Genomic DNA, 23333 nt, shown 5'->3' on the forward strand with positions numbered 1-23333 from the left:
GTTTCGATTTGTGAAATAGACAAATGCGTTTTCTCCTGGCATTTATCGGGAGGTGATACTGCACCTTTCTGATTTTTCTGCAGTCTCGACACATTGCTATACAGAGCTAATTCCATTGTTCCTCACTTTTGTCCATAATTTCTTAAATGTTTTTAGGTAGGGACACTACACAAATCCCTGGTGAAAGCAGACAACTTGGACTTAAGTGACCAGTGTCGCGAAGTCAGTGGCTTAACACCAGAGGGACTGGGCAAAGCTGAACCACTGGACCGGGTTCTTCAACAGGTGAGGTGCAGCTTGTGGGAGCAGGGGCTCCTCAGGGTGAAGCCTGTGAACGAGATTCAACGGATTTGAAAGAGGAAATAGACTTTAATTTTATTGTTCATTTTGAAATCAATAGCAGATTTTCATGCTAGTTTATAAATTACCCAAAACAGACCTGAACCATTTGAAATGGGAACTCCATAATTCTGAAAGAGTTATAGATGATACCAGAGTATTTAAGCTGATGCTGTATGTCCTTGGTAGATCTGACTTCTGGTTGTTTTGATGGGTCTACTTTTATTCCAAGCTTTTCTTAAGCCTTAAAAGAGTAGGCCAGTAAGAGTACTGCTTAATAAAGCAGTGCTAATCAAACTTTCAGACTTCACATGATAGGTTCTAATCTAGAGGTTTACTGCTCTAATCTATATTTAAAAACTTTTTCTTATTTGTTATTTTCAAAATCAGCTGAAATTTTCAAAACCTTTCATGTAAAATCACATATGCTTATTGTGTATTGCTCTTTTCCAGATGAGTTAATGACTGGATTTTAAATTGATTTTTTTTTTTTTCTGTTTTCTGTAGTTTTGTTCTTTGGCTCATTTACTTTTACACTGAGACAATAAATCTAAAATTTGTATGGTACTTACAGCTCAAGAGGATTTGAGTTACTTAAAAAAACTTTTGTGCAAATAGTGTGTACATAATGCAGTTCCCAAAAGTTTGCTTGCTTTGACTGTCGTTTCTAAGCACAAAAAGTGCTTGAATGGAAAAATACAATAGTACATTTTTGTGTAACATATAAGCCTGGCTTTCCACACCTTGTCTGAATCATTCGTAGGTGTGTTTCAGCAAGAAACTTGCTTAGGCAGTAGAACAGGTTCATGTTGCTGTAACTTCTGGTGACACAGATAACTTGGCAGACTTGGTCCTAACTCTCTTTGATACTGCATGGTTAGCACTACACACTGCAGTGTCTGAACACGTAACTTCTGTGCAGCTTCAAATCTGCCAGCATTGACTGCTGTGGCATTTGTTCTACTTGCATTTGTTTCGCTGGACCGAGAGGTGATTTTCCTTTTTTTTTTTTTTTTTTTTTTTTTTTTTTTTTAAAGCGCTATTATAACCCCTGAGAAAATGTGCAGCTGCAGGTTTGATCTTGTCCCAGATCTTGCACTAAAGACATCTGGAACAGCTTAGCCTAGTACACTCTGTTTACCTTTATAACAGACACACTTTAATTATACTCAATACTTTATGAGAGATTGTATCTTATTGCTGTAAATTGCAGTGTAGGTGGGTCTGCTTTAGCAAATAAAAGGAAATACTACCTTTGTGTGTAGGTGGGTAGAGACTCTTGAAAAACAACAATTTTTTTCCTTTTTGTTTGCATATCTATGCAACTAAATAATGATTTTGCTGTTAATTGTTGGATTCTAGTTATGATGTGGTCAGTTCCATCATAAGTCTTCTGGAACACACCTTACCTAAACTCTTTTCCCTTCCCTTCTGTGTCCTGACTCCTGTGGGAATTAGGAGAGAATTAATTCAACTTCCCACTTGCATTTGGTGGCAAAAAGCAGAACTCTGTATTCCTTAATAGTAGATACTTTTCTGCATTTTGAAGACAAGTCCATGTGATATTTTAATTGCATCATGTATTTTAAGGATGAGTCAGGTGGCAACATATACAGGGTTTTTTCTTTCTCAGTTAAGCATTTTGATTGGCAAAAGCAACAGGTAGTTGAAGTGGTTATTTGAAAAGGAGGAGGAAAGGGAAGTAGACTTGTACCTTGATTTGAGATAATGTTATAGACTATGTGAAATTAGCTTTCCACACCCTGCCAGGACTGTGGTAGAAAATTGATGATGCAGCTGAAAATTGCTCACCTTAGCACATGTCTCAATCATGTAAATGAAAGTTTTGGTGCCTGCTTCTATTTTTTTGCCTTGGGTTCCCAGTCTCTACACGTAGAGGGAAGTGAAAATCACTGAGCACAAATCCATTGTAACTTTTATCCATGCTTCACAGGCTTCTTTCAACTTCAAACATTCTGTGGTTCTGAATCAGTGATTTGTAGCTGGTAAACAGTAGATCAGCCTCTGTAGGTCTGGAGTTATTTCTCTGACCACAGAAAGTCTCCTTCTATTGTTGTGTAGTTCACTTTCCAGCAATGATGGGGTCTACCAAAAGCCTGTAATCAGTGCTCAAGTCTTTACCCTGCTTTTAACCAGGCACTTCATCATTATGCATCATTTCAATTTTACTTCATATTCTTAAAATGTTACATCTTGAACAGCTTACTATTTGAGTTTCTCAAGAAATATTCTGAAATAGTGTTCCTTATCAGTAAGTTTTGGTTGTTGTAATTTCACAAGATAAGCCCCTGAAGCAGAGTGCCCTCAAATAACCAAGCTGTTTGCTGGAGTGCATGCTCTGTTTTGTTGCAATGTTTTAAACACAATGCTTGTCCAGGGTAGCAAACATTTGATTCTACAGGCACTACTGCAGTTATGGGATCCATCTGTGTTTTCTCATGGGTGATGTGCAATGCTGTGATAGCTTTCCTTTGTGGGAACAGAGCATGTACAAATGACAGGGAAATAGTTACCTGAAGTCATAAAATGTGTGCCCTTTGGAGGCACCTTGTTTGATACATTTAGCTCCAAATGACATTAATAACTTTCTCTGATGTGAGACCAGTAATGGTGAACTCAGAGCTGAGATGTTGCAGAATGCTACTGAGTAGAAAACTGTGAGGATTTTTATTTAACAAAACAAGTGAGAGATCTCTTGTTCAAGTGTGTATTTGGAAGTGTCTTGAGCCTGTGATCTAAGCCTCTAAACATGCATCAGGTACACTCCTTACCAAGGGGAATAGTTTTCTTCCTGCATGACTGGGGCATTCTTGCCAGGTTTCATTGTTCAGATCCTCAAATCACAGGACTAGCTTATTTAGCATGTTATTTATATTTTTCTAGTTAACTGCTGTAGCTTTATAGTTTCCCACTTTGCAAGCTTTTAAGGGAGAGCAATTATTCTCAGGTTGCTCTCTGAAACCTTGCGGGAATGGAACCTTGCTTTTAAAGAGCAAAACCAAAATGAACTTTGCCTTTCTCTCAGCCCCATTACTCTGTCATCAAAAAGCTGACAACCTCATGTGCTTCTCTGATTGTTGCCACGGGGGTTCTAAGCTAAAGATCCCATATGAAGTTGAAAGTGTTGTGGATTACTTAATCCCTCCCATACAGAAAACCTGGCTGAATCAGCATGACTTGCCTTAAGACATGTTACTTTCCTTTTGCAAGGAGATATTTGCATGTCTTCCTGACAAAGGATGAGTCTAAGAAGAGCTAATAATTTTGGAGAACTGTCTGCAGTATTTAGCTGTAATTACCATCTTTCTTTGAATGATATACATAAAAAGGGAGACATTCTCATGTGAGACTTGGCTTTGCTTTTGAACCTACTGAAAGCATTCAATTTTAACCTATGGATTGACATTTAAATAGTAAAAAAAAATTTAAAGATTCTCCTAGTCTGACTGATTGAATATATTGAATCAAATACATCAGTGAATATTTTGATTCATATTCTTAATATTCTCAGCTTGAAAATACTGAGTGGTTGCCACTTTATCAGCTGATAGCAAATTGCCACTTCCCTGAAACATGTTTGGATGCCTATTGAGCATCCAGCTGGGTTGCAGGTGCAATTTATTTTCAGCAAATTCAGCAAGAAACAAGCATTTGAAAACAAATGGGATGGGGGGAGAGGTGGAAGAACTGGTGAATTCCTCTAACCTGATAAACCGGTTACAACCCTTTTTTTTTAGGAGAAACTTGTTCTGCAGCTTCTTCACAATGTGCTAGCAGAAAGTTTTCTTGGCTCCCTTGCCAGCTGTCACACCTTCATTTTGGATAAATGATTTTTTAAATTTATTTTTAATACACCTCTCGGTGATCAAACTGCAGAAAAAATCTGAAAATGCTGGGTGGCTTTTTTTTTTTTTTTTAGTCTTGTGGTTGGTCTTGCAACTTCACATTATTTGGTGACTACATCACCTCAATAAAACTTCTAACAGTGTTTGGCATATTTGCTGGTCTGAGTTCTGATGGTTTGGAGCAGGTGTTCGGCAAACCTTTGGCAAGTGTCAAGACAGGCTGTTCTTTCCACAACAAATACTTGGGGTGTTGTTTCACAAGATTTGGCTTCAGCAGTGAAGCCATCTTCTCTCCTGTCCCTATGCCAGGCTTTGCCATCTTTTTGTTGTGTCAGTAAAACTCTTTGTGAAGCTGTGCTGTAAACAGCATCACTGAAATGAGCAGGTGGGGTGGGAACTTTAAACTGCTTTGCTGTCCAAACTCACGTCCTGTGAACCTACACCCTTTGGTTGTGTTTTCATGATCCAACATGTTTGATGGTGATACCAGCTTAAGCTGATTCTGCCCCTGTACTGGGTGCTCAAGCTGCTGTTGTATGAACACTCCACTGGCATCTCTCACTTAGGCATCTGCTGCTCCATGACCCTCCCTCACCTGCATCCTGCCAGTACAGAAGACTTTGCAAAGTGAGCTGGAGCAGGGCACTGCTCTGAGCTGAAGGCAGTTCTGCTTTGGAGTGGTTCTGCTCTGTCTGATGCATGTATGGCAGATTAGGAAGTTTCCCCAAGGGCAGCTGTAGCACTAAGGAGTGGGTGAAAGGAGGGTAACACTTTAAGACAAGTAGGGCACTGAGCAATTTATGTGAAATTGTGGCCTTAGTTTGGCATCAGCAGTGAGTGAAGAGGATTTCCTGGTAGACACAAGGCTGTCAGGGCAGGTAGGTGATAGATTCCTGCTCTTATAGGAGGACTGAGTGTCCTGTGTGCAGGTAGCCTTATGTAGAGTTTTCATATTTATTAACATCCAATAGTCCCTATTTTCACTGATAAATGTAGATTAGTATTGGTTAAATTATGTTGCATATTTATTATTGGAATGTCATCAGTGTTTTCTGTGGGGAATTAAGGCTGTGCTAAAGCTTCCTGTAGCAGTGTGGATTGTTTGGTTTTTTTTTTTTTTTTTTTTAGCTATGGCTAACTCTTTTTTCAGAATCTTAGTACCAATTCTGTTTTTGATGGTATAGCTAAACTATTTTTCCCTTCACAAATCCTCAGTGCTACCCATCTCTGTAGCCTATTACATTATTATTGAAACACTCAAATCTGTTCCCTCAAAAAGCCCAGGAAAGACTTGATAGCATAAACTGTCACAGTTCCTCTGTTATGTATATTAAATATATATGTACACAGAAATATACATATGTAGATCATGTGAATCCATTTGTTATTGGCAGTACTTATGTTCTGTTAGGTTGTGTGGAAAAACCTTCTCCAAAGGCTGCAATACTTTAATCTGAATTCCTTAAGTATTCCCTGTAGGAAATAGAAAGGCTCCCTTGCTTTATTCCTGTATTTAGGTACATTGCACTTCAGAATGGGCTGAGAATTAGATAAAGGAATTTGTCTAAAGTTGCATATTCTTTTCCTTATAGGCATAAAAGTGTGATACCCTTGGCAAGCTGGGCTATCTTCTCTTAAAACTAGAAGTGCCAATATTCAAGATATGTGAATAATTTAACTCAGTGGTTTGAGGATGGGTATGAGTAGACTTTTTTATGATAGCAGATGTTGCTAATTTTTCTGGCAAAGTTTAACACTAGCAATTAATTTCCAAGTCTGGGATTAGCATATATGGACAAATAAACTTTACTATGACCTTCCAGAATAGCTTGAGGTGCCTGTCTTCACAGGGAGTGATGTGCCATGTTTGAAAACTGTGTCACTAATACATTTGGATGTTTCCACAGCTGTAATATTATGTCTGAATACTTGAATTTCTCCTGAAATTGTTCTTGCAAGGTTTTTTTAAGTAATTGAAAGACAACAAAATAGAGGGTAGAAGAATTTCAATACAAAGATTGTTGGATTGCATGATCCTCAGAGACTTTGAACTTTCCTTTAACTTGCTCTAAGTAGCTACTGAAAAAATCACTGGAAATGTGTTAATGAATTATTGGCAGGGTTTTCAAAAGTAGCTGAGGAATAAGTGAAGCATAAAGGATTTTAATGTGTAGATGTGGCATTTAGCAACATGGCTGAGTGGTCAGCTTGGCACTGCTAGGTTAATGGTAGGATTCAATGATCTTGAAGAGCTTTTCTAACCTAAATGATTCTATGATTTGTATTCTACTATTTTGACAGTAATTCTTCTGTCTGTTCTTGCTGTTAACATGGAAGCAGGCTTAGAAATCTTTGTGTGGATACTCAGCATTGTCTGCAACCCTGTGCTGTTTCTCTCCTTCCCCTGGTAGCATTTTGAAAGGGTTGCACACTTCCTTGATCTGTATGTCTGTTTACTTGATTTTTTCCTTCTTTTCCATAAACCAACACTCTTAAGTTGTATATGAAATTATTGGGTAACTGAGTGCAGCCAAAGGAGGGCAACATCTGTCAATCTCTTGCAGCACTTCTTTGCTGAGCAGTTGGGCTCAGACTGATGCACAGATGCTAGAATTGATACTGTTAGCAAAGCAATGTTGTGACCAGAACTAAAATGCTGATTAAAGATTATTTTTTAGCAACATGATGTCAGCTCTGTCTCGTTTTGTAATTTCTGTGGTTAAAAGTAGAAATTTTGTACCTCTTAATTAGAAACATAAACAGTAATTCTCTCTTACATTCATGTCTTTGCCATCTCCTATCTGCTCTGGAAAAGCTTTTTTGTTCCCTGCAGAGATATCAGGTTGTTTCCTGTTAGCTACAACCTTATTCCAATAAAAGGTGGGAAATATTGATGCTCTGAATGACACCTTGACATGTATTCTAAGAGAGTCTTGAGTCAGAAGTCATGTTTGTTCTATAAATCTTGTTTCAGTGCTTTGCTCTGATAAATCTATGATATTCTTTAAACTGTTCACAACTTGCTCCAGTGTACTTCTGTTCTTGCTTTGTTCACAAACAGCTGCTTTGCTTATTTATCCTTCATTCATTGAATCCACAAGCTGTGAAGGTAGATGTGAGTTATGGGATAAATATTAAGCAAAAGATATTGGGAAGTGAAATTCAAATGATCACCCCTTTTGATGAGCGACAAAAGATAACTAAAACCAACTCTCCCATTTCCCCCAAACTTCAGATTCAAAATATTTTAGTTTCTCTTTCCTTCTGCTGCCTTTCTTCATAGAGCTGCAGTGGGCAGAGTGTGGCAAAAAAGATTGAGAAATGAATATTCTATTAATACTAAAATATTAGTTAGAAACTTAAGGTTAAGAAACAGTTGTATTCCTTTTTGCAAAAACTAGGCTCCTGTGATGATTTTTGACACTTGTTAGCTCAAAATAAAAGATTCTGTTGCTAGAGTTCTAGAACATTCTCTGAATTGTGTTATCATTCTTATTGAACTGCAATCAAAACTTAATTAGTGGGGTTTCCATTCTCAGGCTTTTATTCTAGAGAAATATAAGCATGTGCTTTAACATTGCAATGAGCTGTGTGGACATTAGCAGTGTGTGAAATTAATTTTACTGTAGCTTCTGTAAAGATGTTTACTTTCCTGATAAGTAAGTCTGTTGCAGTGAATTGCACTAAGAGGAAAGTAGAACTATAGTAATGCAACTTGAAAAATGAAAGTGAAAAAAACCCTGTGGAAATTTTGCTATGTAACAGACCTTATTGTAGCTGAAAGTTGATTTAAGTTAACTTTTCAGCTTAAGAAATACATGAGATATTGTAAAACACCAATCCTCTTGAGTCAAATACCATTGGAGTGGGGTCATGAGAGATACATGGCTGGAAATACATTGTTGGTCACAAGAATGACTGTGATGGAGTTTTGCAGTTTGCTTGATTGATAACTTGAGTGTCTCCATGTTATTTCTTACAAAAGAATAAAACTTACACAGGATGGACTTCAGTTTATTGTAAAGCATGTGAAATAGCACTCTGTAAATATGAAGTGCAGAAGAAAACTGCTGTTCTTGTGGTTATGCTTAATGAAATGAAAGAAAATATAAACAAACACCCTTTCTCAGATGCTAAGATTTGATCACAAGAAGTTGTGACTTGCTTCACAGACAAACTCATGTCAAGTCTTTTCAGTCACAAGGAACTTGCTTTGGAAGAAGTAAGTTACCTGAAAGACAGGATGTAGTTCTGTAAGAGGAAGCAACATCCAAATAGTGTAACCATTAATGTCCTTATTGTGTGTTGGGAATGTCTGAGTCCCTTGGGAGGCCAAGTGTAAATTTTGATCTTACTCAGTTGTGAACTGCTAAAATCATATCTCTAATAATTTCTTACTCTCATTTTTCCTTATGAGTCATAACCAATTATTGTGCTTACCTAATCTGTGACTTGAAATCTTGAAAGATTGAAGGCAAACTGATTTAGGGATCTAATTCCACTTGTCCTTTATGTATTTGTGAAAACATGTTTGTACAAGAAAGGGAACACTCCCCCATTTGAAAAACAATGTCAATTTAAGAAAGTTTTACTTTCTTTTGCTGATATTTGTAAGGGTTTGATCATGAACCACTTGGATTCCTATGTAAGCAAAGATCCTTCATAAATGTCAAGGCTGCTATTCTGAAAGTCCATGCTTATGATATTCTTACAGTTTAATGGAGAGGCAGGAGTATGAGAAAATCATGCAGGAAACTGGGTTGTGGATGATTAGTGCCTCTTCATTCTTTTGGTGTTGTCTCATCTTTTTACTTTCCTTGCATATTACTACAAAAACAACATGAGAAACAACCTACTAGGAAAAAAATGCTTTAATTTTGCAGGCATTGGCTATTCTGCTACAACTGGTTAAGCTTGCACTACAAACAATGAGGTAGTGTTGAGTAAATAGAGCAGTACCAAGCATAGAGCCAGTGCTAAAGATCACATAGCTAATGAAAGTCTGTCCTTGAAACAGAGGTGAGTGGGAGTGGGGGAGGTATAGAGCACTGAGAGAGAGCTTGTGCTTATATCAAGACTTTGGGAAATGTTGCAGTCATGGCATTAATTAAAACCTAGAGTTTGGAAAGTATGTTCAACCTTGTCTTTCAGGCTGTAATGACTTGCTCTGTGAGTTGAGCTGATAGCAGCCTGTGAGGAGTGTGAGGCACCATTGTAAACCTGCTTGAAATGTAGGTAAAAGGTTGACAGAGTAGGGATTTTTTTTATTTTTATTAGAAGTATTCAGAATTTTTTTTTTTTTGCTTAAAGTCAGAGTTATGAATAATCTGTGCTAACAAATGATAAATTATTTTGCAAGATATACCTATTTTTGCATTATTTTGCATTATTTGGATAGTTATGGCCTCTTTCACTCATATTAATTCAAAGTGAAAATGTAGTTTATTTCAGTAAGTGTTTCTTTATTTAGCAGTTTCCTGACACATAATGTAGTAGTAAAGGAAGTCCACAAACTCCGAAATTCTTATGTTACTGGGCTGGGGTGCTTTATCTTACACAAGGCTAACTTCAAGTAGCTCATTTGTGGAGTACTCTGCATATTTCAACACTCTCTTATTAAAACAGGTTGTGCTTTTGAAGATAAAAGCCTGTGACCTGACTGCTGTGACATTCAGATTGCCTGAGCCATGGTCTTGCCTTTTATGCTTAATGCATTACCTGAATTAGATGCTGTAGATACCATAGCTGGAAAGCATGCAAATAATCTGGTGTTGCAAACTTCCATCTAAGAAATAATTAATCAAAAATGGTCATAAAATGCTCAAGTGGCATGGCTTGGACAGATCTTTGTCATGGCAGATATTTAGATGTTTGCATTCTTTCCTAAGAAGAATTAAAGCATTTAGTTAGCTAATGTTTACTTTGTTGTGCAAAGACCCAGCCCCAATTAAAATGAACTCCAGAAAGAAATAATGTGGAAGTTTCATCTTTAAGACAGTTTATCACAGCCCTGACTCACAATGGTCTGTTTTCTATGCTCCACAGTCTGTCACTGGACAGACAAACCATGACAATTGTTGCTCTGTTTCTGTATTTCATGTTCTACCTGTTGCTGAACAATGCCAAAAAAACTTATTTTTATGCAGGGAATTAGCTGTAGGCTACTCTCACCAGCTAAGTTTAAAGTTGCCAATCCCTCTATTAATTCCAAAGGAGTATAATGAATTTTAAAGGCATTTGCTCTGTTTTATTGAGTGGAAGGATGCTATAAACTTGAAGAATATGTTCCATTTTCCCACTTAAAGTCTTGCAGTAATTATAAAAAGTGTCTGTAGGCCTTTCTCTGTTGAGAGACTTGTGGTGACCTGTGAGGTTACAACAAAGAGGAGGACAATGTGATATTATTTCCTGTAACTTCAGCTGCCCAACAAAGTAAAAAAATAAAAGTGAACATCATAAATACATTTAAAAGCATAATTCTATGTTGTTGAGCTACTACTTCTTTTGAAGATTCGTGATTGGAATTTCATGGCAGAGCCCCATGCCTAGGATAGCTGAGACCCTATTGTTATGTTTGACTCATGGTATGTGTGGAAAAGAATTAATTTCTTTCAGTGAGAGAGGCAACAACAGGAGTCTAAATAAGCAGCTGATGTGGAGGAAATGGCTTTGGAACAGCTAGAGAAGCTGCCTGAAACTCAGTGCCACATCCTGCCTCTCCTTGAGACTTAGTAGGGCAAACTTGCTCTTACATTTGCAAATTCCAAAGATGGGTCTGGACTCTTAACTCATTTTGGCTGCTGTGTAATGTCTCTCTTGAGTACATTTATGGTGGCCTTTGTGACTGATTCCTCATTCTGATATTTAATGCAGTTTCTAGGCCATCAAGAAGCATAAGGTGATATGTAACTTGACCAGTCATATTGAGCAAAATTAGATTCTCTGGCAAACTGGAAATGAACCCCATGCTTTTGTCCAAGCTAGTCTGCAGTCACTAAATAATCTCAGGCATTAGTGTTCAGTAGAGCAAATAATTGCCTTCCTCCTAATAGGAGAAATCCACTGGCCATATTATTTTTAAATGTTTTTTGTGAATGGATCTGGTCTGTCTCTGTCATCTCCTGCGTGTTTGCCTTGCAAAGAAATAAAATCAAGGGGCAATTTCTTTTTCATGTTTATGTCTGAATGGGATCTAAATACAGTATTTTCCCCCCTGTTTAGCTAGAAGGGAAAAAGAAGTTATTTGTAGCTTGTGGCTACACTGGGGCTTACACTTTTTTCTTTTTTTTTCCATCCAGCAATTTTAGTACAAGGTCACCATGTATCCATTATCAGCCGTGTGGAATATCAGTTAACAGATGAACAAAGGCAAGGGCTTACTATAGGATTCTCTGTTTAAAAAGTTACCCAACACAATAAAGGGTTATCATACTTGTAAATAGTGCTGAAATGCAGTCTGTGCACCTCCCAGTAGTATTGACATGCTTTAAATTCCTCCATTGCATGGATAAGGCTGACATTATCACCAGGGCTGGGAGAGTGAAGGAGCAGAAAACTGCCCATGGAGAGTGTTGTAAATAAATGTGGAACCCTCATGGGTGTAGGAACTGAGGCACAAAGTCCAAGTGAAAATATTTCCCTAGGCTGACATGTCATGGTATGTTGTGTGTGTGCAAGCTGGGTATGCCAAAGCCATGGCTTGTTACCCCTGAGTTTTCTTTCTCATGCTGTATTAGAACCTTTAAGTCTTAGGTCAGACTTCAGGATTGTTGGATGTTGTTTTTCAGTGGTGCTCCAATCTTGCTTATGTTCTAGTGGCAGACAGGTTCTGTTAATGAGATTTGGCTGCATCTTAACTCTAGATCTTCACTTCCCATCCTAGAAATCATGTCCTTTCCCAGACACCCCAGCCCCTCAGTTAGACACTGTGGTGCATTGGTGTCCTGGTCTTTGGTGGAGCTGCAGAGTGGGTAAAACAATCCAAAGTGGTGGGAGTCACACAACAGCTGAGGCTGGAAGGTAGCAATAGATATTGTCCAGCCCAAGCCCTGACAGCAAGGGGCACTTGGGTCTTTAGTATCTTCAATGATGAAGAACCTGTAACTTCTCTCAGCAGCCTCTTTCCTTGTTCAACTGCTGGAGATCTTCTTTCAGGAACCACACCTGCAACTGTATAATTGGGTTTGGGTGTTCTCTGGAATAAATTGTTGAGGACTTAGCATAAAATCAGGCTTTGAGGCAACAACTGCAGCACCTTTTGCCTGTTGAAACAGAACTGGGAATAGAAAATCTTCAGTGAAACCTTTTTGAAGATTATCCTTTGTTTCCCATGCTGCTGTTAGCTGAAAGGAGACTGATCATTGTTATATACTCAATGCTACAAGCAAAGAATGACTCACACCAAAGACCTGAAAGAGAGTCTAAAGTTCTAATGTTGTGAATTACAGTAATGTCTAATAAGTGATGATGATTTTTTTTTAAATACAAGTTAGACTGGAAAACATCCATGATTATAAACAGTGTGGCTTTAGCCACAGGTTTGTGCAAAGGAAATGTAAGCAGTGCATATTCGTGTGTCTCAGACAAAACTTTTTTCAACTCAGGGTACTTTACAGATCTGTGGAGTCTTATTTTCACTTTGTCTGGAACAGTTTCATTTCAGTAATATGAGGGGTTTTTAAGTTCAAGAGAGTATATCAGAATGTAGGGCCTAAGTAAGATAAAATAACTCTTCTTATAAGTTATTCCTGAAAATTTTCTTTTTAATAATGACCAAAAGCTATAATTCCTGAAAAAGTTTCAGTGTGGGATTTTTGTTTGTTTTGGTGGCTTCTGTTTTTTTTGGGTTTTTTGTTTTGTTTTTGTTTTTGTTTTTTGTTTTTTTTGCTTGAGTTTTTTTTTGCAAAACACTAATCTAGATTGCTAAGCCTGTTCAAAGTCTTTCAAGAGGCTTTAAGACAAATCAAGTATCATCTCTCTGTCTCATGTCTCCAATTTTGAATGGACCAGATATGATCTGTTCACCCTCCTAAATCTAAAGGTGGCACAGATGAAAAAATGAGCACTTCCTGATATGCTGATCTGTCAGAAAGTAGACCATGTATTTATCTGCATTCATCAAATTCTAAACTCTGGCCAATTTACTATCATCCTGTTGATACTACTGATTTGAAACCAGATCCCTACACTGTGAGGACCATCCTTTGTTCAAAGAATATTGATAGATATAACTTGACTTTCTACTTGAAAATAAATTCCCATCTAGCTTAAGTGTGGACTACAAACTAAGCTGTTTTCTGGATTTTTGTTATACTTTAGCATGGCATTCCAGACCATCTTAAACTGCAAGGATGGCTTTAATTCTGAAGCTCTGTGGATGATTTTGTCTTGTCTTAGCCATGGTGGGTCAGTAGGGCCAAAAGAAGCAAAACAGAGAAATTCTGTGCATGGCTAAAGGAAAGCACACAGTTTTAAAGACTCACTAGATTTTCACTGCTGGAAATCTGGTGTGTATGAGGCAGCTGAATTTTCTGTTATTTCTCAGAGGTGATTTAGAGAGAATCACCCAGAGTGCCATGGTGTTTTAGGAATGGTTCTGTTTGACAGGATGGGTGCTTTCTGTGACTGAATTATCTCAGTATTTCGTTACCATGCCAGGCACAGATACAGCACAGATGCAGTGGCCTTTCTCAAGGATGAGAGCTATTTTTAGTAAGGGAAATGAGAATATCCAAATAGACTGATGTTTATTTTAGTTTTTCATGCATCATAACTGTAAAAAAAGCTTAATGAAGAATCTTCTTGTTTCTCTAAGATCCACATCTTAGTTCAGCTATATTTAAGGCAACATGAAGAGGCTGTTATTTCAGTCCCTTGGGATTCATCTACAAAAAACACAGCAGCTTGTGCTGGCTTTCATCCAGCTTTGCTGCTGGCAAAACATGTCTCTTCAATCTCTTTGTACTTTCAGCTACATGACCAAAATCCTGTTTAGCCAGTTTTTCAAACTGGTGTTCAAAGTCTGTCCTTCCCTCTCACCGCCTTCTCTAAGAACTGTTTTAGGTTTCATGAAGGAAAATATACAGAGCAGCTTGTTTGATTCTTCCTCTTCTCTCTGTTCAGTTTTTAATCTGGGTGTGGAATTATTGAACATATTCCTTTAACTATGGAATGACTCATCAGAGCTTTGCTGGAGAGACTGATCTGGTGGAATAAGCAGTGAAGGTGGAGGGTGATGCTCACAGACTGGTTCTTGCAGTTGCAATGAGGGCTGGTTGTGAGATGCAAACAGGTAATTAGCAGTGGCAGTGCTGTGGAAGGAGCAGATGAGCAGGGCAGACAGGGTGTGTGAGCTTGGTGGGGCAGTGTTAAGGTGGGGCAGCTTTGCTGCTGGAGTGGGGGCGTGCTTGGAGGGCAGCATGAAGGTGAGTGACAGCAGGGATGGTTTTTATTAGTGCAGTGAAGGAGATGGGGGTGGAATTTATGAAATGACAGAGTTGTGGATGGGTTGTACAACATGTGAGACAGAAACAATGTCAATCCAGTGCTGGTCTAAACTTGTCCTTAGCTTGCTCCATTTGGGTGGATGCTGGTTCAAGGCTGTCTTTTGAAATGCTGCCTGAAATCTGTGGTGCAAGAAAGGAGGCAGAAGATGGCTTTTCCTGGGCAATGCTGAATTGCTCAACTGATGTGGCTTTACAAACACATCTGCCCTAGCTGCTTTAACATGTTGGACACTTGTGTTGCATGTATCTGTTGCCTGAAAGACTTGAGGGTCCAGTGTAATTTATAGCAGCAAGAGCTGGTTCACAGCTATGCCTTTCATAGTCAACCTTTGCAGAATTAGGAGACATCTCCTGTGGATGAAAGAAGCTACTTCAGGCTAAGCTCAGATATCTGTTGTTCCTCTGGGGCTATTTTGCCCCTTGCTCTGATCCCAGGTGAATCTTCCCATTCCCTCTGCTACTCCGTCCTCTCAGTTAACCCAGGCCATAGTTAAGCTGGTTTGGATAATGAAGGATTGCTTATGTCTGCTGACTATTATTCCCACAGTCTTTTTGTCCTCTTCCAGAGCAGTGCACCCCAAAGTTTGAAACAGGCTGCTTTTAAAATAGAAGTTTCTAAATAAACTCCCAGCAAAGCCTGCCAACCTTGTGGCAGTTTATCGAAGGCACTTTAAGCTGCTGGCATCTGGTAAGAAAAGTAGGGAATTGTTTTGACATGTTGATTGTCCCATTGGAAAGGAGTTTGCAATGTTGAATGTTATCTCTGACATTTAATAAATATGCAGTTCAAATACTTAAACTCAGTAAAAATAAAAACAAAAACAAATGCAGATCCTTGGGAGTTCCTTAAACCTTAGTACGCTTGGAATTCCGGGCTTATCAGTGTCCTTAAGCAGTATTTTACTACACTGGCATCTTCTCAGTACCAGCTTCTGAAAATATCTGTTGTCTTTTCAGCTGTAGATTGTGTGGGAAAGCCACCTGGAAAAAGTGAATATTTCAGTGCAACAGTCTTGATTTTTACTAACTTGACTTACACCATTTGACCTGAGCATTTCCTTCCTTGCACAAACATATTTATTTTTTTAATTTCAGTTTTTTTTCTAACTTGATGAAGTCTTTTTGATCTACAGTTCTTATGTTTTACATGTACAACAGGAGGCTGCTTACATCTGCTGCTTTCTTCAGATTGTGTGGGTTGGATTTCTTCTGTATCTGAGCAAAATATCTCCCTAACTGCACTCTGTATTGGCTCTTGAGCATCTTCAGTGACACAGGGTACAAAGTTGAAGGTGTGGGGAGTGTTTTATTGCTGTTCATCAGTAAGACTCTGCTTTCTTTCAGTGAGAATCCCTGTGCACCCTCTGGAGGCTGATTCCTATCACCATTTCCAATCCCTTTTTATAAATATTTGGTCTTTACTGGGCCCATTAGTTAAAAAAGAACCTAATAAGTTGCTGCATTTAGTAAGAAGGCAATCCTCCTCAGGTGTTATTGTGGTGAGAATATTTGTTGTTGGTCTGCAACTGTGGCCATGCACAGAACTACTTTTCTAAAGTGGTTCCTTTGGAGTCCACTGGAATTTTCTTCTGCTTCTGATGTTTACACATCAACAGAGGTATTTTGAGAAATATCAGATCTCAATTTTCTGACTTTAAATCATCTTTGAACAATAACTGGCTTTAAAGCCTCAGGTTCTTCAAGACTTCAGCTTGTGGTAGGAACACAACCTTTACTAGCAATTGGGAGGGAAGAGGCTTTGTGAATTTGCAATTTTGGGTTGGTTGATTTTTTAGTTGGTTATTTTGTCTGTGCGGTGTGTTTGTTCTTTTTGTGTATGTGGCAGCCTGCAGAGAATTGCATTATAAAGGTTTTTGTTTTGGGAGGATATTCACCCTTATAATTTTAAATATGTTCTCTGCTATTAAATAACTTCACTTTTTAGATATGATTGTATCTATATCTGTAAATACATCTGCAAATGCAGCAACTTAACACACTGAGCTGAGTGCCTCTCTTTATTCAGCTCTGCCCCTCAGTTCCCTGCTTTGGTGTCCTTAGAGGATTCTGAGCTCAAAATGGTAGTGGAACTCTGGTCAGCTTTGGAAAAGGGCCTGGATTGGTTTGAGCAGTTATTTTGAATTAAAGCCTGGGTAATCATGTCTCTGCTCCTTCTAAATCATGTTCAATACACAGTTTTTCCCTTGTGGAGCCTTAGCTTTGGGCTGCAGGTGTTGCAACACTTGTTCAGTGTCAGTTCTGTGCAGTTGTGGGATCAGGTCATTAGGACATCACCTTTCCTCAACACAGGCTGTAATGATGTAAAGTGTCACATGTGTTGTGATAAAACAAACCAACTCTTTTCTCCCCACACACAGTTTAAAAGGCAGCACAAAGATATTGTCTGAGTCTCAAGTCAACTTGTAATTTGCTTTTAGGGGTGGTTGTTTTGCAGTTATAAGCTGTTGCTGAGAGCAGTGGGTGGCTACTGCACCATGATTGTAATTATTGCTTTGTTTGTGAAGTGATGCTTTCCTGGGAGGGAATAGCATCAAGAGGGAAGCTTAGAATAATTATATCTGTCCCCTTGAAAGTTAGTTAACAAGCTAGTGCTCACTGCTATGATACATGTAGCTACTATAATATGCTAGTTGACTTATTAGGAGCTTGGAATTTAACACTGGTATAGAGTAATAAAAGGCTGGAAACTTATCTAAGGATGGAAAATAATGTTGAATAACACAGCTGGAGTCCTTTCCTCTTGAGAATTAATCTGCTGGGGCTTAGTTATCCTTGAGCTGGAAATAATTTTTTAAAATCTAGTATTTAATACTATGTATTATATAATACAATATATGCAATCTAAAGTAACGCTTTATCTCTACCAAAAACTTTATTAGCTTGGATGTGACTTGATCATAATTTCACTTTTGAAGGTATTGGATTACTTATGTTTTGGCTTTTCTTAGTATGCTGCTTTTGAAACATTAATAAATCTTGATGGGTAGGGTTTTTTAAGTAAAAAAAAATTATTAAGAATATCATCAAAGGTGCTATAGGTGAAGAAAAGGCATTGCAAAATCAATATTGTGATTTATCTTCAAAGTCCTTTCAAATATTTAATAACTTAAATTACAGTTAGTCCAAATTTTCCACATTACCAGTATAATATGATCACTTTTCATATGAACTCCTAATTCTGCCAGATCTTCCTAATTAGTCTTTTTATTATATTATGGGTGTTCTTTTTTCTTACTCCACAATTGCATACAGTTTATTTGCTTTTATCAGAGGCCCATGTCTATTCTCCATCACCTTTTTTCAGAACCTTTTACAAAATGTTGAATTACTTTATCTCCTCCAAAAAAAGAGTGCTGAAGTAATGGCAAGTGCATGAAATTTTCAGTCAGTACAATGGAATTTTTCACTTTATTTTCCAGTTTAGTCAGCTGGTATCCAGTGATTTGAAGGTACTTGGAAGGAGCTCTTACACACTCTGCAGTGATGGCCAGTTACTCATTCGACAAGTTCTCCACCCGGAAACCTCCAAGAAGGTACAAGATCAGAACTGGTGCAGGGAGGCAGCACTGGGAGGGGAGTGATGCAATTCCACTCTGGGAACTAGAGTGTCCCAAGACTATTGAAGATGATCCCCTTCCTGCCTGAGCCCTGGGTAGTTATTTTAGGCACTTGCTCTTGAAAGTCAGCCACATTACTCAGACGAGCAAAAGGAAGAAGAAAATTAGGAAAACCAGGATAGAGACAATACAAGCAATACAAGTACTTTCAATTCTGTATGAGGAGTGTAAAGAGAGGTACAGTTCAAATCTCAGCAGAAGTGATGGAGAACTATTGCTTTGCTTAGGCTTGTGTTAAACCAGTGTCCTGTGGAGGGTAAGCACACAGGTGGTGATGTGGCCTGGCAGTGGTTCCTCATCTGCATTTATTCAATGGGAAGCAGAGCTGCAGCTTGTTTGCTACTCCCACATGAAGCAGCAGTTTCTGCTCCAAGTTCCTGGAGGATTTAGAGCACTCTGCCATGTACAGGGAGGAAAAACTTGCCTTTGTGCAAGGTAGGGGCTCTGTGCCAATATTTGTTTAAAATTTGTCATCACGGTTTGGTACAAATCTGCTTTTCAGTGTAGCCACAAAAGATAAAATAGTGTCCAAAATGGGAATTAAGCAGCAAAACCTAGATATTTTTAAATTATTTTTTCCCAGCCATCCTCTCCACCTATTCTGCATGGGTCTGATTCCCAGTGGCTATTTGTCTTTGTTCATGTAGAGTTTCAGTACAGTAGAGTTATGGAATTTGAACTGTGTTACAAAGGAGCCAAACTGCTCCATCACCAGCAAGCTGGTGACGTGGAACTATGTGATTTTTGAGAGTGCCTCATGCAGTTCAAAAGTATTAATTGAAATTTAAAGGGATAGTGTGTGCACAAAAAAAGAAAAACAAAACATTTTTGCCTTCCTTGTAGAACTTCATGTTGTCAGACTGCTTCTATTCCTTTTATGATCTGCGCAAAGAATTCCACACTTGCTACCCCAGCTCAGCCGCCGTGAAAGATCAGACTATCAAGACCATGGCAGAATGTATCCTTTTGCTGCAGCTTATATACCACAACCAGTTAAACTTCCTTGAGTTTTATCTCTGTGATTGTAACAGAGTTTAGAAGAATAAAAACTAGACGTGGGTTTTAAAAACTCACAGATAAAGTGAGTGGAATGGCTACTTAAGCGTGTTGGGGAAGTGGCTCTGCTTGTAATTTTTTTTTCCAAAATTGAATCGAATTGATTTCTAAATCATGTTTAATAAATCTGCCAAAGAAAAGTGTCACTTGCATTGGTTCTTGATCTTAAAGGAAAGGCTGAGCTGTCAGTGGGTCTTTTCCACTGTTTGCAGGTAATAGTTATCTTGCATGACCCTGACTGGACTGAGTTTAAAATAAAGCAAAAACAAAACCCAAAACGTACTCTACATCTAAATCCAAATTGGTAAAATTGTTGTGGTCCATCTGAATGGGACTAAAGTTCAGTTTAAAGTGATAGGAACTTATTCAGCTTTTTCTTTTTCAGACTGTTAACACTGAAATTATTTAAACTCTCAAGAGTTTTCAAACTGTTGTGAGTTAAAGTGAATATAAACCAGTTTATGAGCAGAGTATCATGTCTAATAGCCACATGCCCCTACTAAGACCAGTACATTTGATTACTAGTTCTGTGTTAATATCAGGAAAGCCTTATGACTTGTTTACAAAGGATTATGCAATTCTGTTATTTTCTATAATCACCTGTTTAGATCTAGGCTTAGGGACAGATGAAGCAGAGGAGGATTTTGGTGTGTGGCAAGTGAAGACCATGGTGGCTATCATTTTCAGCATGCTCTCAGAAGGTTGTAGTAAGTTAACTATACATACTGCATGCTGAATTCCTTCTTTTCTGAAAGAATTGGCAGTGGTGCTGTCATTCTTAAGTAATCTCTGACCCTGGTTATATTTAAACTTCCTGTTTTGTCACAGATCACGTATTTACTGAGCCTGAAACTGTGAAATGCAAGTATGAAACAGGTCCTTGGTAAGTGCCCTTGTGATGATTGTTTACAAGCAAAGATGAATCTTGTGTACAGCAAGGAAAGCTTGTGAATATTTCCCCATGGTCATGTGGAAGCAGGTTGGCTCCTGGAACAGCACAGTGCACTCTGCAGTCACTCCAGTGCAGACAGACTGTGGCTGGCATGCTGTACTTCAGTCCACCTCTTTAAAGTCACTGCAAGTTAAATGCTCTTTGTTCTCTTGCTTCTGTTTTGCATGGCAGCAAGGCTGGCTTATCTTAGCCAGGGTGAAGAAATATTTGTGAACTTTCCCTAAGTCAACAGTGCTGATGGCCAGTGCACCCTGCATGAGCTGAGCTGTGTGGTGCTTCCCAAAGTGGTTTTACATGCTGAACTGGGTGTTAGGTTTAGGGACAAAGGAACAGGATGGCTCACTCTTTACAAATGCATTTAATTGACCAGATTTAAATATTTTAGGCATAAGTAATTAGTCTTGCTTGAATTTGCTGAATCTTTCAAATAAAATTGAGTTCCTTATTACTCTGCATTGAGGCAGTTTTCCTGTATTTTTTTTTAAGGAACTGCAATGTGGTGACAACATCGTGCATCTTCAGTGTTGTAGATATAAAGGAATTATTCAAGTTGTCTTCCTTTCCTTTATTGAAAGGAATAATGGAGATAGGAGTGTCTCAACAGAAAATATGCTCCCAATTTACAACTCAATTAGCTGCAATCTGAAGTTTGGTAAAATATTGAAAAACCTGGATTAAAACTTGGCCTTCTTTTTTCTTTCTGTGCAGCAGCAAATCTGAGACTGTGGACAGTGAGACAGTAATACGTGCCAGAGGTTTGCCATGGCAGTCTTCAGACCAGGATATCGCTCGATTTTTCAAAGGACTCAACATTGCCAAGTAAGATAAGGAGAATTTGCCTTGCTTTATCACTTTGCCTTTCATAGCAAGTTCCCTTAATATTTGTTTAGCACACATCCCCCACTCTCCCCACTGGAGCCCTTCAGTCTTTCCCCACTTGACCCCTTCCCATGCTGTGGCCATGACAGCTGAACAGGTTTACCAGCCTTAGGTGTGCAAGAAAAAGTTTTGAAATGAGTGAAGAAGAAAAGAGACATCAATTGAAAACCAACATACATTAATTTATTGCAGGTATCTAAAGGGAGAAACTCCTATTGCATTAATCAAAGCAGAGGCCAGGACCTGAACCAAGCTTTCATTTTGTGCCAACTTATTATTCTTCTGTACCTCTTAAACAGGCCACATTCAGAAACTTCCAAGTACTGTTTGGAATAAATTTTCATATGGCTCATGTATATACCTGTGTATAGATTTGTGTATACATATATATGAAGAGAGTGAGTTTATTTAGCATACCTGCCACTTGATATATATTCCAGATCTCCAACACTGAGAAAATATATTTTTTTTATTTAGAGTGATGAGGAAGTTCAAATGTGCATCTCTGAGATAATAGGAAGGACAAATTTGCATCTTTATGGGAGTTGAGGAATTGGTGAACAACATGAAATCTATGTTCTCAATGAAGCATATTTTAAAATACAATTGTGTTACAACAAAAATTAAATTGTGGATAGTAGTATTTATTTTTCAATCTGTAATCTTCATATTAAAGTCTGATTCCTTTACCATTCTTACACAATTATTTGTTAAATATATTAAAGACTCAGATTAAGCTTATATTTGTTGGCTTTACCTTCCAGAGGTGGTGTGGCTCTTTGTCTGAATTCTCAAGGCAGAAGAAATGGGGAGGCTTTGGTTCGATTTGTCAATTCTGAACAGAGAGACCTTGCTCTGGAAAGGCACAAGCATCACATGGGTAGCAGATACATTGAGGTAAAAAATTGTGACTTGAAACAAACCTTTGGAGAGAAATCTGAATATTTTAGGCGATGTTCTCATTTAAAACCAAACTACACTTCCATTTTGCTCAAAGTACCAAAACACAATTCTCTTGCTTGTGAAAGAGTGTTTGTGGCTTAAAGCTGAACATTGTGATTTCATGTGAACTTTTTGTTCTTTCTTTCTTTCAAGGTTTACAAAGCAACTGGAGAAGAATTCTTAAAAATTGCAGGAGGTAAGTGATGCTGGAGTTCAGTGTGATTACTTAAGTTCATAGGAATGTTGTTCTAGCTCTTTTTTTTTTTTCCTTTACTGAGGATGCAAATGGATAATGAAGTAACTTTTCTTGTTTTGCCTTCCAAGAATATTTGACCCTGTCAAGTTCTGATTTCACATGGTTGTAACTGAGCTGTGATGTTCACAGACAGGTCTTGGGAGGAAAACCAGCCTTTGCAGTGGAAGCATCCATATATCTTGTATTCACTCTAATCTCATCTTTGTTCCAATTTCATTAAAATATGAAACACTTGCAGGTTGAAGAGATTTTCCCCTCAAAATAGATTGCTGAGAGTTAGTAGTGGATCTTGTCTGGATGTGTTTCTACTCACCTCCTGTAATCTTCCTTAAGCTTCTCTGCTGCTGAATGCTCTGGAATTGAGTGCCCAGCACCAACCATGTGCTGTTCTCTCTCTACCAGGCACCTCCAATGAAGTGGCCCAGTTCTTATCCAAGGAAAATCAAGTTATTATCCGGATGAGAGGCCTTCCATTCACTGCTACTCAGGAAGATGTCTTGGGATTCCTGGGGCAGGAGTGCCCAGTCACAGGAGGGAAAGAGGGACTTCTCTTTGTCAAGTACCCAGATGGCAGGCCCACAGGAGATGCATTTGTGTTATTTTCCTGTGAAGAATATGCACAGAATGCACTTAAAAAGCACAAAGAAATACTTGGAAAACGTTACATTGAACTCTTCAGGAGCACAGCAGCAGAGGTCCAACAGGTTGTAACTATTGGTTGTGAGACTCAAAACTGAACAGCTGAAATATTTCTTCTAGCACTTGCACACAAATATGTTGTAGACAACCATGAATGTTTATTATATGAAAAATGTCAAGAAAGGCCAACACATGTTTCCTAATGGGCATGGAAAATTGTGCAGCACTGGTTTTTCTTTGTTCATTTATTTGGGGTGGGGT

General features: G+C 38.3%; 1 protein-coding gene across 9 annotated transcripts in view; it reads left to right on the top strand.

Annotated features, from left to right (window-relative positions):
• ESRP2 (epithelial splicing regulatory protein 2) overlaps nucleotides 1-23333 on the top strand; it is a 42392-nt gene that overhangs the window by 1444 nt on the left and 17615 nt on the right. For 6 of the 9 annotated variants that reach the window (XM_079316456.1, XM_079316459.1, XM_079316455.1 and 3 more), the window contains exons 3-11: nucleotides 157-285; nucleotides 18151-18264; nucleotides 19192-19306; nucleotides 20013-20111; nucleotides 20233-20287; nucleotides 21065-21175; nucleotides 22000-22132; nucleotides 22331-22373; nucleotides 22836-23137. In XM_079316456.1, the coding sequence (XP_079172582.1) occupies nucleotides 157-285; nucleotides 18151-18264; nucleotides 19192-19306; nucleotides 20013-20111; nucleotides 20233-20287; nucleotides 21065-21175; nucleotides 22000-22132; nucleotides 22331-22373; nucleotides 22836-23137 (1101 nt within the window). The remainder of the gene's footprint in view (nucleotides 1-156; nucleotides 286-18150; nucleotides 18265-19191; nucleotides 19307-20012; nucleotides 20112-20232; nucleotides 20288-21064; nucleotides 21176-21999; nucleotides 22133-22330; nucleotides 22374-22835; nucleotides 23138-23333) is intronic. The other 3 variants (XM_079316463.1, XM_079316460.1, XM_079316457.1) reach the window with 1 other exon arrangement.

The sequence above is a fragment of the Erithacus rubecula genome (assembly GCF_903797595.1).
Source record: "Erithacus rubecula genome assembly, chromosome: 12".
Classification (NCBI taxonomy): Eukaryota; Metazoa; Chordata; class Aves; order Passeriformes; family Muscicapidae; genus Erithacus; species Erithacus rubecula.